At 35.4% G+C, this 13,072-nt stretch overlaps 1 protein-coding gene across 1 annotated transcript in view; it reads right to left on the reverse strand.

Annotated features, from left to right (window-relative positions):
• Positions 1-13,072, reverse strand: part of LOC145983758 (cyclin-dependent kinase 17-like) — a 147,236-nt gene that overhangs the window by 3,352 nt on the left and 130,812 nt on the right. The window contains exons 7-10 of the mRNA XM_083116807.1: positions 12,597-12,718; positions 10,257-10,367; positions 9,598-9,731; positions 4,896-5,142 (exon numbers count right to left, since the gene is read on the reverse strand). Coding sequence (XP_082972933.1) covers positions 4,896-5,142; positions 9,598-9,731; positions 10,257-10,367; positions 12,597-12,718 — 614 coding nt within the window. The remainder of the gene's footprint in view (positions 1-4,895; positions 5,143-9,597; positions 9,732-10,256; positions 10,368-12,596; positions 12,719-13,072) is intronic.

The following is a 13,072-nucleotide window of genomic DNA, read 5'->3' on the forward strand; positions in this document are numbered from 1 at the left end:
CACAGCAATGTCAGAGGAGCAATGTGATAAATGAAGAATTCAGGTCCTTTCCGTAACTCGCCTTTTTTTAAATTTTGAATTATTTTCCCTACCAGAGCAATAATGGTCGGGAAAGCACCAGGTAACTTATCTTCACTATTTCCCTGAAAACATCCGAGGCATTGGCCCCTTTTTTCTGTCCTTCTTTCAGTTGATTACACACCCCTCAAGTGACTGGTCCCCCTTTGGCGGCACTCAGTACCGGGCGTGGGACGTTTCCTACCTTAAATCACAGCATGCAAACCATGAATTTGGCAGAAATAAGAAGAATAAAACCACTGTATGCTGTTCGGAATGCAAATTATTTGTATGCAGAAACCATTGCAGTACCCATATGAAATATCAGAGTTATCAAAATAACGATATTGAAAAGTGACTACATTCGGTTCTTTATGTTTGAGTCAGTATGTCTTTTCTTACATATATCTCGTAAGAGTACGAGAAAAAATTGAGATTTGTACATTTTAAAAATATTTTGTAAGTTTCTTCGATGTGTGTTTTCTACATTCGATTGTTTTTTCTGTGAGTCGGAGAGACTTTGACAAAGAATTTTGGAACAAATAGTTCCTTTTTAAGCCCACATAAGTTGTACAATTTCAATTCATTTTCAAAAATACGTTGAAAAATTCGAAAAAAAAAAAAATAAATGAATTTTTCCGAAAAATAAGTTGATAATTTTTGGAAAATACTTTGATATTTTTGTGAATGGTGAGTTTACTTTTTAGTGCCTTCATTATATGGAAAACTTTTAATTACTTTTAGAATAATATTTTGGTGCATTTGCTTCAAGAGTCTTAACTTGTAATTGTATAACACACTGTCACCTTTGTTTACTTTTCTTCTAATAGCTAATAAAAATGTCCGAAATGGACATGTTTGCATTCATGTATGTATTTTCACAGCCGAACCAGAATGAAATTTACAACCCCACCTTTTTTTTTTTTTTTTTTTTTTTTGCTGGTGCCTAGAAAGGTTGACCTGTATAAAATCCACCATTCATTCAGCCCGATTATCTCCCGACTTTTGCTGGCACCAGTGTGACTGGTGTCAAGATTCTTAGAGTTTCGCTTGCAATTCGCAAGAGATCGTTTTCCTTTCCATAGGTCTCAGTGCAAACGGGCTTCTCATGAACTAGAATCGTAAGAATTTCCTGGAAGAGCAACGACTGTGCACAATTGAAAGAAAGTAACATTATTTTAAATCCTTTTTTGTGAAAACGTTTACATGTTCTATTTTCCTTCTTACAACATGCATCATGTGCATAACAGGTTGTATAACTACCAGGATAAATGATCTTACCGTTTCCTAGGCATCTTTGTGTCCGTTTGAGCTCCCTTTAAGCTGAAAATTGGTGCAAATAACAATAGCGACCCCTTCAAAATAACGACCTTTTTTCCAGGAACTGTGAAAGGTCGTTGTATCGAAAGTTGACTGTAGTACTTTGCACTTACATTTAAAACTAAAAAAAATACTCATACAAAGTGTAAATACTTAAAACACAATATTACAGCATCATACAGGGTAAGCTACTCTATGAACCAGATAAAATTCAAGAATAATTTTCAAGGCAAAAAAAAACCAGTCAATATGAGCATTAATATCAAAGACCAGTTTACAGTTTAAAATGGCAATCACCCGTCCTGGCAATCAGCATGATGAATAATCCTAATTTAGAAAAATGGTTTATTGCGACAGATTCTCTCTCCAATCAAATAATGTCATTTTTCTACAATATATATACATACACAGTGCTCGAAAAATTTTCTTCAAAGCTAGGTACCAGATCTGAAAATCAGGCACCAGGAAACCACCTACTACCAATTGTGCATACTACAGTATGATTCAAAAGTTGCACAATCCAAACTTTGAAAATGTGAAAATGTATATCATGAAAATCGTAAGAGATATTTACACCGTGTTTTATGCACTAAACTAATCCTGTAGGCTATCACTGGGTTCATAAATTTATGTTAGGATCTATCTAAATAAGAGCAATTACATTATTTTCAAATACATTGTTAATTTGCTGAAAACATCTGAGAACTGATTTTCAACAATAAATACGAACTCTTAAACAATTTGTGGGATCATTTGTTTGTGTTTGACTGGTTGTAAAACCATTGCTTTGTGAGATACAGCAGGAGGGAATTTTTATTGGAAAAACCTATTGCACATGAGTAAGAATGAGTAGTAAAATACTCTTCAGCAATGCACACGCATTGCTCCAATGAATACGCCATGCTGAATCAATTAAAAAAACAGGCACAGTAGTGGTGAAAGTGAGCGAAGAGAACAATGTAACCAGGGGCAACCTAAGCCAAGCGTCAGGTTAACCTTGCAGCAGGTTTTCGCATATGTAGATCCAAACGTGCGCGCAAGAATATAGTTCCACTGAGACGGGTTCTATTCCGACACAACTGCATACTTGCAAGAACACAGTTATTTGATTTGTAAAATACAGACAAAATAATACATCCATTAGCAGGTGTGGACTTGATCGGTTGCAATCACTGTGCAGACGAACTTGGATCCGCAGATTCGCCAACTGGAGTTTGTATTGAGCTCAGGAATCCCTGAAGCCCAAGTGCGAGTCGAGCAAGACTGAATACGTTGCAGAGCGCGTGGAATCCGTGAAACCAGTGTTGCACATCCCACTATTTTAACCCTATGTTTATTGTGATTAATAATCGTGCTATACAGCGGCGAGAATAGCTGAATCAAGCAAGGTTTCCTGTTCAGCGAGTGTTATTGTGGGCTTCATCCGAAGGGAAAAGCTCTTCAAATCAAGCAAGTTGTTTAAAATGCATAATCCTCCTTACGGAAACAAGATCAAAGTAAAACAGGCCGTGAGGTGATTTGCCGTCAATGGGCCCACGAACTGTATCCCGGGTGTTGAATGATTTGCGGTTTGAGTTTAGGAAGAGGAAACGATTGTTTGTTGTTTGACTACAAAAGAATGTCCCCAGTATTAAAAGATATCACCGTGAGAAGAAACATGTTTATTATTTGGACCAGACGTGCTTTAACTCTGGGAGGGGCGTGGGCGTTATATTGATTTTTTTATTATATATATATCACCATGCAAAACCACCGCCAGGGCTGAAGAAACCGACGAGAAAGGGAGAGGGGAAGGGGGAGGCTTATTGTTTCACCTACTGACGGCAATGACGTCTTTGTTGAAGGCGCATATATTTACTGTTCCGTGCAAGGAAAGGGATGGATGATTAGCAAGAAATGGACAGACCAAGATTTGAATCCTGGTTTAGTGAAGTGATTCATAAATTGTAACCAGAATAATAGCAGCAGACAATGCACCTGATTGTATATATCCACAATAACAAATCATACTTTTTTTTTGCTGGTATAACTTGAAGTGCGTGTGTCTTACAGTAACAAAGGTTTTCATAAACGTATTTTTTTATAAACCAAAAACAATAATTTGTCATTAAATTCAAGAGGGCCTGTCGTTGTTTACTTATATCTTTGTTTATTTTTATTTTTGCGTGCTCGAAATATACACACATGCTCATGGGCATCCGGAAGGAGGGGCAAGGGGGCCGTTCCCTCCCTGGAAAATGAAAGTCAACCAAAAATTATGTATTTCACACATATAATTTCATTTTAGCCACAATAATATGTTAATTATTGCATTAACACAATAAATTCAAATTTAAGCAATGTTATTAGGGAACTACACTCTTTAGGGGGAAATGTGACTTGTTTGCCCCCCTGGGAAAAATACTCTCATGTTTCGAAGATATTTCGCATTTATATTAAGTAATGACACATTTTTTAAAATAATTTATGCGCCGAAAGTACTTCTAAAATGTTATGTTTCAGGAGACAAAAAGAAACACAAATATATTCCGCTTGACATGCATGCGGGTTTTGATGTGTTGTGCGGTTGGCAATACTGTAGATTTTCTCAGTGTCTGCGATGTAAGCAGCTCGGCGGTTGAGGCAAGACTGGCACGGAAGATTCTGTGCTCAGTTCCCGCGCGGATTGATACATAAAACCTGCTGCAAGGTTAACCTGACGCTTGGCTTAGGATTCTCTCAAAGAGTAAAATTTTGGCACAAAATCTTGATTTTTCACGTAAATGTATAGCCAATACTTAAGACACATGTTGCATGCGACTGTTGGCAATATTTCGACCTGCTAGTCTTGCCACATACGGAGATATGTCCCAAAAATGGCACTTTTCACTCAACCCACAAAATCGCCAGTCAAAAATTCATCAAATGTTGCACATGACCAATATTGGTCGCAAATGACAGACTGACATGGCATCAGTCATCAAATTTCTAATTATGACCCTTCTATAATTTCTTACATCTTTTTCTCACTTAGAAGTTCATTTCTGGAAAAATTTGAATGCTGCTTTCCATCAGTTATTAATTTATATAATTTTCTGTCTGGAGTGAACTGATAAATTTTAAGCATTGAAAAATATCTTGATTGATGAGGCTTTATAATGCAGAAAACCAGGTGTAAATATCTCTTACAGTTTTCATGATATATATTTCCAAAGTTTGGGTTGTGCAATTTTTGTAACACACTGTATAAGATGTTGAGCATCAAGGTATTCAAAACATCGCTTATTTGAGAAAGCAGGAAATGGGGTGTTTGGGGGACAAAGGGTAAGAAATTGTTACTGACACTATGGAATGTTCACAATGTTGATAAAAAAATCATTTGCTAACTTAACGCTGTACTGCAATTTGAACTTAGAATCATCAAAATTTCGTACATATTACAGCAAAAGATCACAGTCGCCAGGCTGAAATTTTTAGTCACCATGGCAACCTGGCAACCGGAATTTTTCGAGCCCTGTACATACACATACACTACTTACACAAAGGAACTTTGTGAGCAGGTCAAGCCCTTCTCCATTCAAACGTGGAGCTCGGCTTTGGAGTGGTTCTGGTTGGTACTGATGGAAGGCATATCCCTGGAAGTCTGCATGTGAAGTTATTCCAGGCCATGTTTCTTCGTTTGGAGTGCCAAGTGCACGGAAGATGAGATGCAATTCTTCTTCCACTGTCGATCCAGGAAAAAGTGGCCTTCCACATGCCATTTCATAGAAAATGCACCCAACACCCCTACAAACGAGAAGTAGTAATGAACATAGGGGAAACTTGATTGACAGATATATTCACCACAAAGTCTTGTGCATGAACTAAAATAGTATCAGAAAACAAATCACAAAATACTTGTCAAATACTTTTCAAGAGTCTGATCCAAATTGACACCCTTCTGCTTATCCAATGAAATTATGCAAAACATAAATTTTTCATTAGTTTTACACCAAAAATGTATTTCTTTAATAAATGATAGCCAATACTTTATCTATAACAGTGGTTTCCAACTTCAAAAGGTCCGAGGGCCAAAATTATATCCAGCAGTTGATAGGCGGGCCGCATTTTTTTTGGGGGGGTATTAAAAATTACAAAAATTTGTAAGTACTGAACTGAAAATGTAGTACTTTCGCATGACCTAAATTTCTAAAATGAGGCAATAAAACAATGGAATTACAAATCAAAATTGTATAATTACAATTTATTTCACAGAAACCCAATACTTATTGATGAATTGAAAGAAATTAAAGACACACCATACAAATAAGAATCCTTCATAGTAAGTGTTCAATGTGAAAATTGAGCCCGATCTGCTTCTTTTATTAAAGTTGTATTTGAATTTCTGTATTTGAAGCAGATGAAGCAGTGATGAATCTGCCAGTCTGCTTCTGTAGCGGTTCTTGATGAACTTCATTGAAGAAAAAAACACTTTCACACGTGTATGTGCTGCGGAACATCGATGTCATCCTTTGCCCAAAACTACGAAGGTTTGGAAAGCATTCCTTTGAAAGGTATTTGAAAAATTCTGGCCCCTTTTCTTGCCTAGTTTGAAGGAACACATCGCCTTTCAAATCACACAATTCAAGTTGGACAGAAGCTATTTTAGTTTTCAATCTTACGTTTTTTGGAGATATTGCTCATTTCGATATTTGCACAAACTTTAACAATCAGTCACAGTACAATCCGAGTTGGAACACTGGAAATCTCTTCGTACTTCGTGCGTAGTAAAACAGACCTCTATAGCGCCGCACTGGATTTGTTTCTAAACACAAAGAGTGAAGCCTTCGCGGAAGCGGCAGAGTTCATTCCGCATAGCGAAGGGGTGGAATGCATGGTGTGAAGAGAAACTTACGTCACTTTAGATTCTTCTGATTACCATTATTGACTGCAAAATCAATTCTACCTGTGATATTGTCTTTCTTCACAGAGCATCCGTTCCTTCAGTAAATAAAAGAACGTATTTTAATAAAAATAAATAAAAGAACGTATTTTAATAAAAATAAATAAATTTAATGTATTTTGCAAACTGGCTTCGCGGGCCGCCAGTTGGAAACCCCTGATCTATAACATACAAAAATCTACAAATACTTTTGAGCAAAACCCTGGCTGATTGGTGAATTGACATGGAATAGTTTTTATTGCAATTGCTAAATACAAATATAGTGGAAATTATAATTTGTTAATCTTGACTTAGCTTTGATAATATTATGAAGTTACAGACTGTAAGTAAAAGGTTTATTATAAAACTAATATCCTGAAAACATTATCATTCTTGAAAATCAAAATATTCTGAAATATGGAAACTGATTTTGAGAAAAGATATTCTAACAGTCTTATGATTACTCACACTGCATTTACTTCAAAACCCTGTGCACTTGCTAGAAAGGTGGTAGAAAATGTGGATGTACCCCCTCCTACCAGACAAACAAAAAGTTATGCTGACATGTTTCATGGAAACTGAATGGTACACACGAGCATTTAGAGCTCGTCACGAAAACTGTCCAGTCAAGGTCACACTGGCCACCTACAGTGTTGCCAATAAGCAACAATTTCAACTTTCAATAATAATTCAGAAAAAAAAAAATAGAAAATAGTACTTAATGTAAAGAACAATTTGAGGTATTTTTTACACTGAAATACTTTCTTGGCCATTCAGAAAAAAATAAAAACATGTTTACATGAAATTCACGAGGATTTTTTTTTTACTTCAAACTAAAAAAATAATGGAAGCAGTGACAAGAGGGTTGGAAAAAATAGTGAAACATTCTTAAGGTTCATAGATGCCTACAGTATATATTTTATACACAAAATGTATAAGCATGTGAAGTAAAAAAGTAAAATGTCTCACGAGTTATGGGTTATGTAATGTAAAATATCATCGCTGGCTAACATCACATAAAAATTTTCAGAGAGAAAGTTTATAATAAAACATTGAAATTAATTTTAAGAATGCATACAGCATGTTTATAGTGACATGTCAGCTAAATTTATGTTTTGTTTGAACAAATTTTGCTGCGCATCGATCTTGCGCTCATCTGAGCACTGCCTGCGATGTGTGCCCAGCTACATTTACTTACTGGGGGAACAAAATTATTCCCAATAAGTCCACATATTTGTACTTCATCCACAGTAAGAATCATCACAATCCTCTCTCTCTTTATAACAGTGGTGGCACCAGGATTATTCATCTAGGGGGTGCTGGGGAGAATGTGGAATCAAATTAAGGAGGTGCGATGTTGAAAATAAAGAAAACATGAAACAAACATGTACGTATGTTAATACCAATTAACTTTTAATAGGTTTCCATAAAAATAGGCCATTGAAAGTGAATTCTACTATTGCAATTGGCTTAATTTTTGTGTATTTGTGTTATTTAGCACCAACTTTCTGCCACCTTTCACCAATTGTGACAATGAGGATGAATGATTGGAAGACATTAATGAATGGACACTCACAAAGAACACAAGGCCGGGACTCTAACCAGTGAACTTCAGTGGCGTGATCAAAATTCGACCACTTATTGAACTGTGCCACCGAGGCGATGTTTCATTTTTGCAAGATTTTACCACAGCCAACAAACATGTTTTGTAATTTGAAATGAACATGGCTTGTTCAAGGAAGCCCAATGGCTTACCATATTATGTTTACACTTCAAGAAAGTGGTTATAAAATGTAAACCAAAAACAACAATAAACAAAAGGGAAAACAATTCTTAAGAACAATGCTGGCAAAAGAAACATAGAAGCCACTGGTCTTTGTCAAGACCGCTGCTACTACAGCAAAGCAAATGCAGATTCATTTTAGAATTACGATCAATGGCTTCTCTGCTGTATGCAAAAATAGTGGTGACTCTAAGACAACGTTCACACCTCGAGCCTCTGCCAAAGTTAAAGTACTGCTGATACATTGTACAGACTTTTCAGATATCCCACAAGCTTCTGCAATCAGTTTTTGTACTTGTGCAAAGTTGATGTTCTTTCCTTGATTCTTCGTTATATGCAAGATTTCTGAAAATCTTTTAAATGTTTCCAATGATTACCTTACATTGTTTTTTAATGTCCGTTCACCAGGCACGTACACAACCATCACTTCCACCTGCTATTGTACCACACGTAGGAAGCTGCCCCTCAATGTCATTCATAATGAATGCAAAACCAAATAATCCGTACACAATACACCACAGAAGACACAATCAATCGCATATGTACAAACTGCGAAGTGTCGACTAAGCAGCTTAGAAGAAGTGGGGGAGGGCCAGGGGTGTGGAGGAGGCACGGGGAAGCTCTGACCTTGACTGGACTGTTTTCGTGGCGAGCACTATAATTAGGGTACAAGATGATAAAGTGTTCCAATTGAATTAAGCTACAGATGTAAGTCTCATGTACATGTTGACTGTTTCATCTCATTCCTCTCTTGCCCGTAACTGGAAGGCTCACCACAGAACAACAAAAAAAAGCAATCCCTTCCCAACATTTTCACATGAAAACTCACAAGATCATGCCAGCTGGCACACTGAAACATCTCAGGAAATAATATGGGCCATTCAGCTAACCTGAAAGCATTGGGGGAGACTACAAGATTTCTTCATGTGTTGCAGGTGACTTATTCTAGTAGCTTCTTTGCCATCTTGCTGTGTACCTGAACTGTTAGCAACATTAGAATGAAAGGAACACCGAGATCCTTTACCGAGAAAAGCTTAAACATTGCTAAAGCAACAGAAGACCTCTAGAATTGTGCTGCAGCTTGCAAGTTGGATGCCAAACAACCATGTTGGAGTTTGGATGGGAAAAATGCTTTAAGTGACATTTCAGAGCTCATTTGGTGTGTTTAAAAATAACTTTACAATGTGTTTGGAAATCAACCTCCCATTTTATATATATTATGAAATACTATCTTGCACTTAATTAATTATGGATAATTAACGGTGGAAGATATTTTATAAGATATTTTATTGTAGGAATTTTGATGGTTGCTGACAGTAATGATGTACAATGATGCTTATAACAACTGACAGCAAAAAATTTCCACCATGGGAATTTTTTATAAAAAATTGCAAATTTTTAACACAAGTGTGTTATGGCATCAGCTACAAAAAAAAATTCACTAACTGCCATTCTTCAAAATTCAGGTGTGCACCTTATTTGTGGGGTGCAGGGTATTCAAGTAAATACAGCATGTGTGTGTCCATGTAGAACATACCACATGTCAATTGGAGTTGAATATTCAGTCGATCCAAGGAGGACATCTGGTGGTCTGTACCAGAGCGTTACCACTTCATTTGAATACGTTTTGGTTGGTACCGACTTTGCTCGAGCCAGACCAAAGTCTGCTAGCTGGAACCAACAAAGAAAGAAATTGACATACAGATTCTGTAAAATACATGATGTAAAATGTGTGATTATACAAAATGTTACAGGACAATGAATAACTAATACATCAGAAAATAAGAATGGCTACTAGAAAATTAGAACAAATTTCAGATCCAAAATGTATACTTAAGGTCAGGCACTTTCAATGACTATGTACGTCTTCAACTATATGTAACATACATAGTAGTATTGAAGAAATATTCATATCTTTGCAAATAGCCCTATTATTTTATACCTAACCAACTCAAGTTTACCCTTTCCCTATGTGCTCAGAATTCATAGTTTTAGTTCAATGGTATTAAAAGCTGTAAGCATATTTAACATGGGGATTGTTTTGATTACAGATATCACAAAAATATCTTCAAAAAATTAATCATGCAAAGTTCATTCACAAAATAATATTTAAACATCTCACTAAAATTCAAAAAAGAAATATGCATTAACAACTTTTGGTAAAATCACAGCATAACATGCTTAAGACACACATACCTTCAGTTCACCTTTATCGTTTATTAACAAATTTTGTGGTTTTAGATCTCTGTGCAAGATTCTTCGCTTATGACAATATGCAAGTCCACGTAGGAGCTGCAACAGGAACAACTAGAAGAGGGGGAAAAGACATGTTACAACTAAAATATCCAGTCCTAGAGTGAGAAATCAACAAGCACAATATTCCAAAATGTGAAACATTTCATATGCTTAAAATTCTCTCCTGAGCATTCATGTGAATCTTTGTGGTTTACTTTCCCTGTTTAGATATTCACAATAGTTTAATAGGCTTATGTAATCATAAAACTATTGCAAATATCTGGACTAATACAGTGTGGGAAGGTGAACTTTTAAAGTTTAATCCTTTACCAAATCCTATTGTACAAGCAACCAAAACACAAAATTGGACCTTGCATAAGCGTAAGTTTTTTTTAAAAAAAGAAAGGTTTTCTTTCATGTTTCACTTCAGTACTTATTGTGGAATACAGTTAAGTTAATATTGAATGTTAAATAGAAAATAATGTGTTGGGAAGGTGTCAAGTGTCAATTTACCTTACCCATCACAAAGAAGCTCTTTGCATTATATGCAAGTTTTATATCAAAAGCAGATCTTCCCACAACTTTCTTTGTAATGTACATGGACAGTTCATGTAAATTAAGGAATTTACTAGAATAACACTATTTTACCTGACAATGTACCTACTCATATTTAGTTAATATGTTTAGTAATGTGGGTCAACAAAAAGAGATGCACAAAATTATATTCCAATCCTTTATCTATGTAGAGTACAGAGAATATTTTTATTTTGATTAAGACAGGCCAGTTTCCTAAAGTATATTCTACACATGCACAATATAATCACTACGCAATGATAAGAGCATTTACTAAATGATAAAAACATGAAGAAAAATATTGTGGATTTAGGTGTCATTCAATGTGGAAAAAAGATTTTGAAAAAAAAAATCAGTATTTTATTTTTGGAAGTTTATTTTCCTTAAAAACACTATGAACACAAATACTTAAGTATATTGAAACATGTATGCATCCATCAACTCTTAATTCTAGATATACAAATTCAATATTTTTATACAGTACTAAATAGACATCTCCAAACTTGCTTTCATAAAACTATCATGCAACAAATAGTAGGGGGCATAATTGCATCCTGGAAAAGGATTATAAAGTGTTTTTATTCTCCACTACTTCCAATACAGGGAAATGAAAATATAACTTTTGTCTTAGTGCTAAAAAGATTGCAGAAATCTAATAGAATATTTTAGGTGAAATGAAAGTTTATTCTCCACAAACTGACTACATGGGTGATTGTCTTGCAAGAGTAGGAACATCAGTGAGTCAGTCTTAACCCTTTCACTGCTGAAATTGCAATAATGCATTTTGTGAGATCAGGCCCGTAGCTAGAATGTATCACCAGGGGGGGAGGGGAGGGGGAGTATCAGGGTGGAACTTTGTAAACAAAGTCCATTTTTCCTAAGTTTAACAATATTTCATGGAGGTAAATTGTGTGTGTGTGTTTGGAGGGGGTAACTTAATACAAACCATGAAATTTAGAAGTTTACATATACTACAGTTTTTCCTATGTCTTCTAAAACATCTCTTAAAATTGTCAATTGACTGCTACTGACATCATCCCTTACTACACACTCCATATCAAACAAGAAAAAATGCACAATATTCAATCATAGTTCATTCAACCCCCGGCCAAAGCAAAACTTCGGAGCTGTTGACCTTTCATGCCAATGTGAAAGGAATATAGATGATGTCAAAATCACAGACTTTTGTCTAAACTGAAGGTCTCAACAGAGGCAGCAAAGGTACAGATTAAAGTAACAAAGTAAAGATTACAGATAAATAAGCTCTCCTATGAAATAACTTTCTAAAGTCTAGAGAATTTTCTAAATACTTGCTGCTAATTAGACCCCTGCCTGGCTACGGGCGTGCCCGTGTGAAATGAGTGTTTGTCATGCTGAACATGTAGATTTATGGATTCCGCATAGTATACAATGAATATATTTTTCTTATTTAAATATTAACATAGGATATTCAAACTTAGTGGGCACACCTCTTAGGAACTGCATGGAACTAATTTTACACAGGTTCTTTTCCTTCGGTGACAGAAAATGTGAAGTAGTGGTTGTGATGGTAATTTAATTTGCTTTATTATATTTTAACTTCAAAATATTGTCCAACTTGTTGATGAAGGAGCATGATTTGATGAAAGATAGAGGGAAACAGAGATTAAGTGCTAAAAGTGGGCACCATTAGTTGTGCGAATAATTTCATAGTTAAAAGTATATTACTCAAGAACAAGAGGCACCTACCTTTACATTATACAAGTTAAGTATGTTTCCACAATCATCCATGTATTGTTTTAGATCTTTCTCCAAGTACTCGAACACCAAAGTCAAAGACTTTTCTGTATGAACAATATCGTGCAGCGTTACTGAAAAGAAGAAATCTGTCACTTGACACACTAAAAGTTATGGCATGCTTCTTGAATGATTTCAAAAACATCTACCTTACATTTTAATAAGTTATTATATTCTAGCATTCTCAGTTGTATTCAAGTTATGCCTCTCTCATTTCCTCATGATAAAACAATAACATAGAAAATATTACACATTTTTTTAACTTTTTGTAATTCTTGGTAGTAATCTCGAGTCCTAAGTTGAAATTTGGTATGTAGTACACAAATAATGACAGGTCACCTAAAACCCAAGAGAAGCACAACGTATGTTAATTGCAAAATAATATAAAGGCAATAAATAATATTACAAAAGCACTTTGTATTGAACCT

Source organism: Lepisma saccharinum, chromosome 2 (assembly GCF_977018435.1).
Source record: "Lepisma saccharinum chromosome 2, izLepSacc3.1, whole genome shotgun sequence".
In the NCBI taxonomy this organism is placed as follows: domain Eukaryota; kingdom Metazoa; phylum Arthropoda; class Insecta; order Zygentoma; family Lepismatidae; genus Lepisma; species Lepisma saccharinum.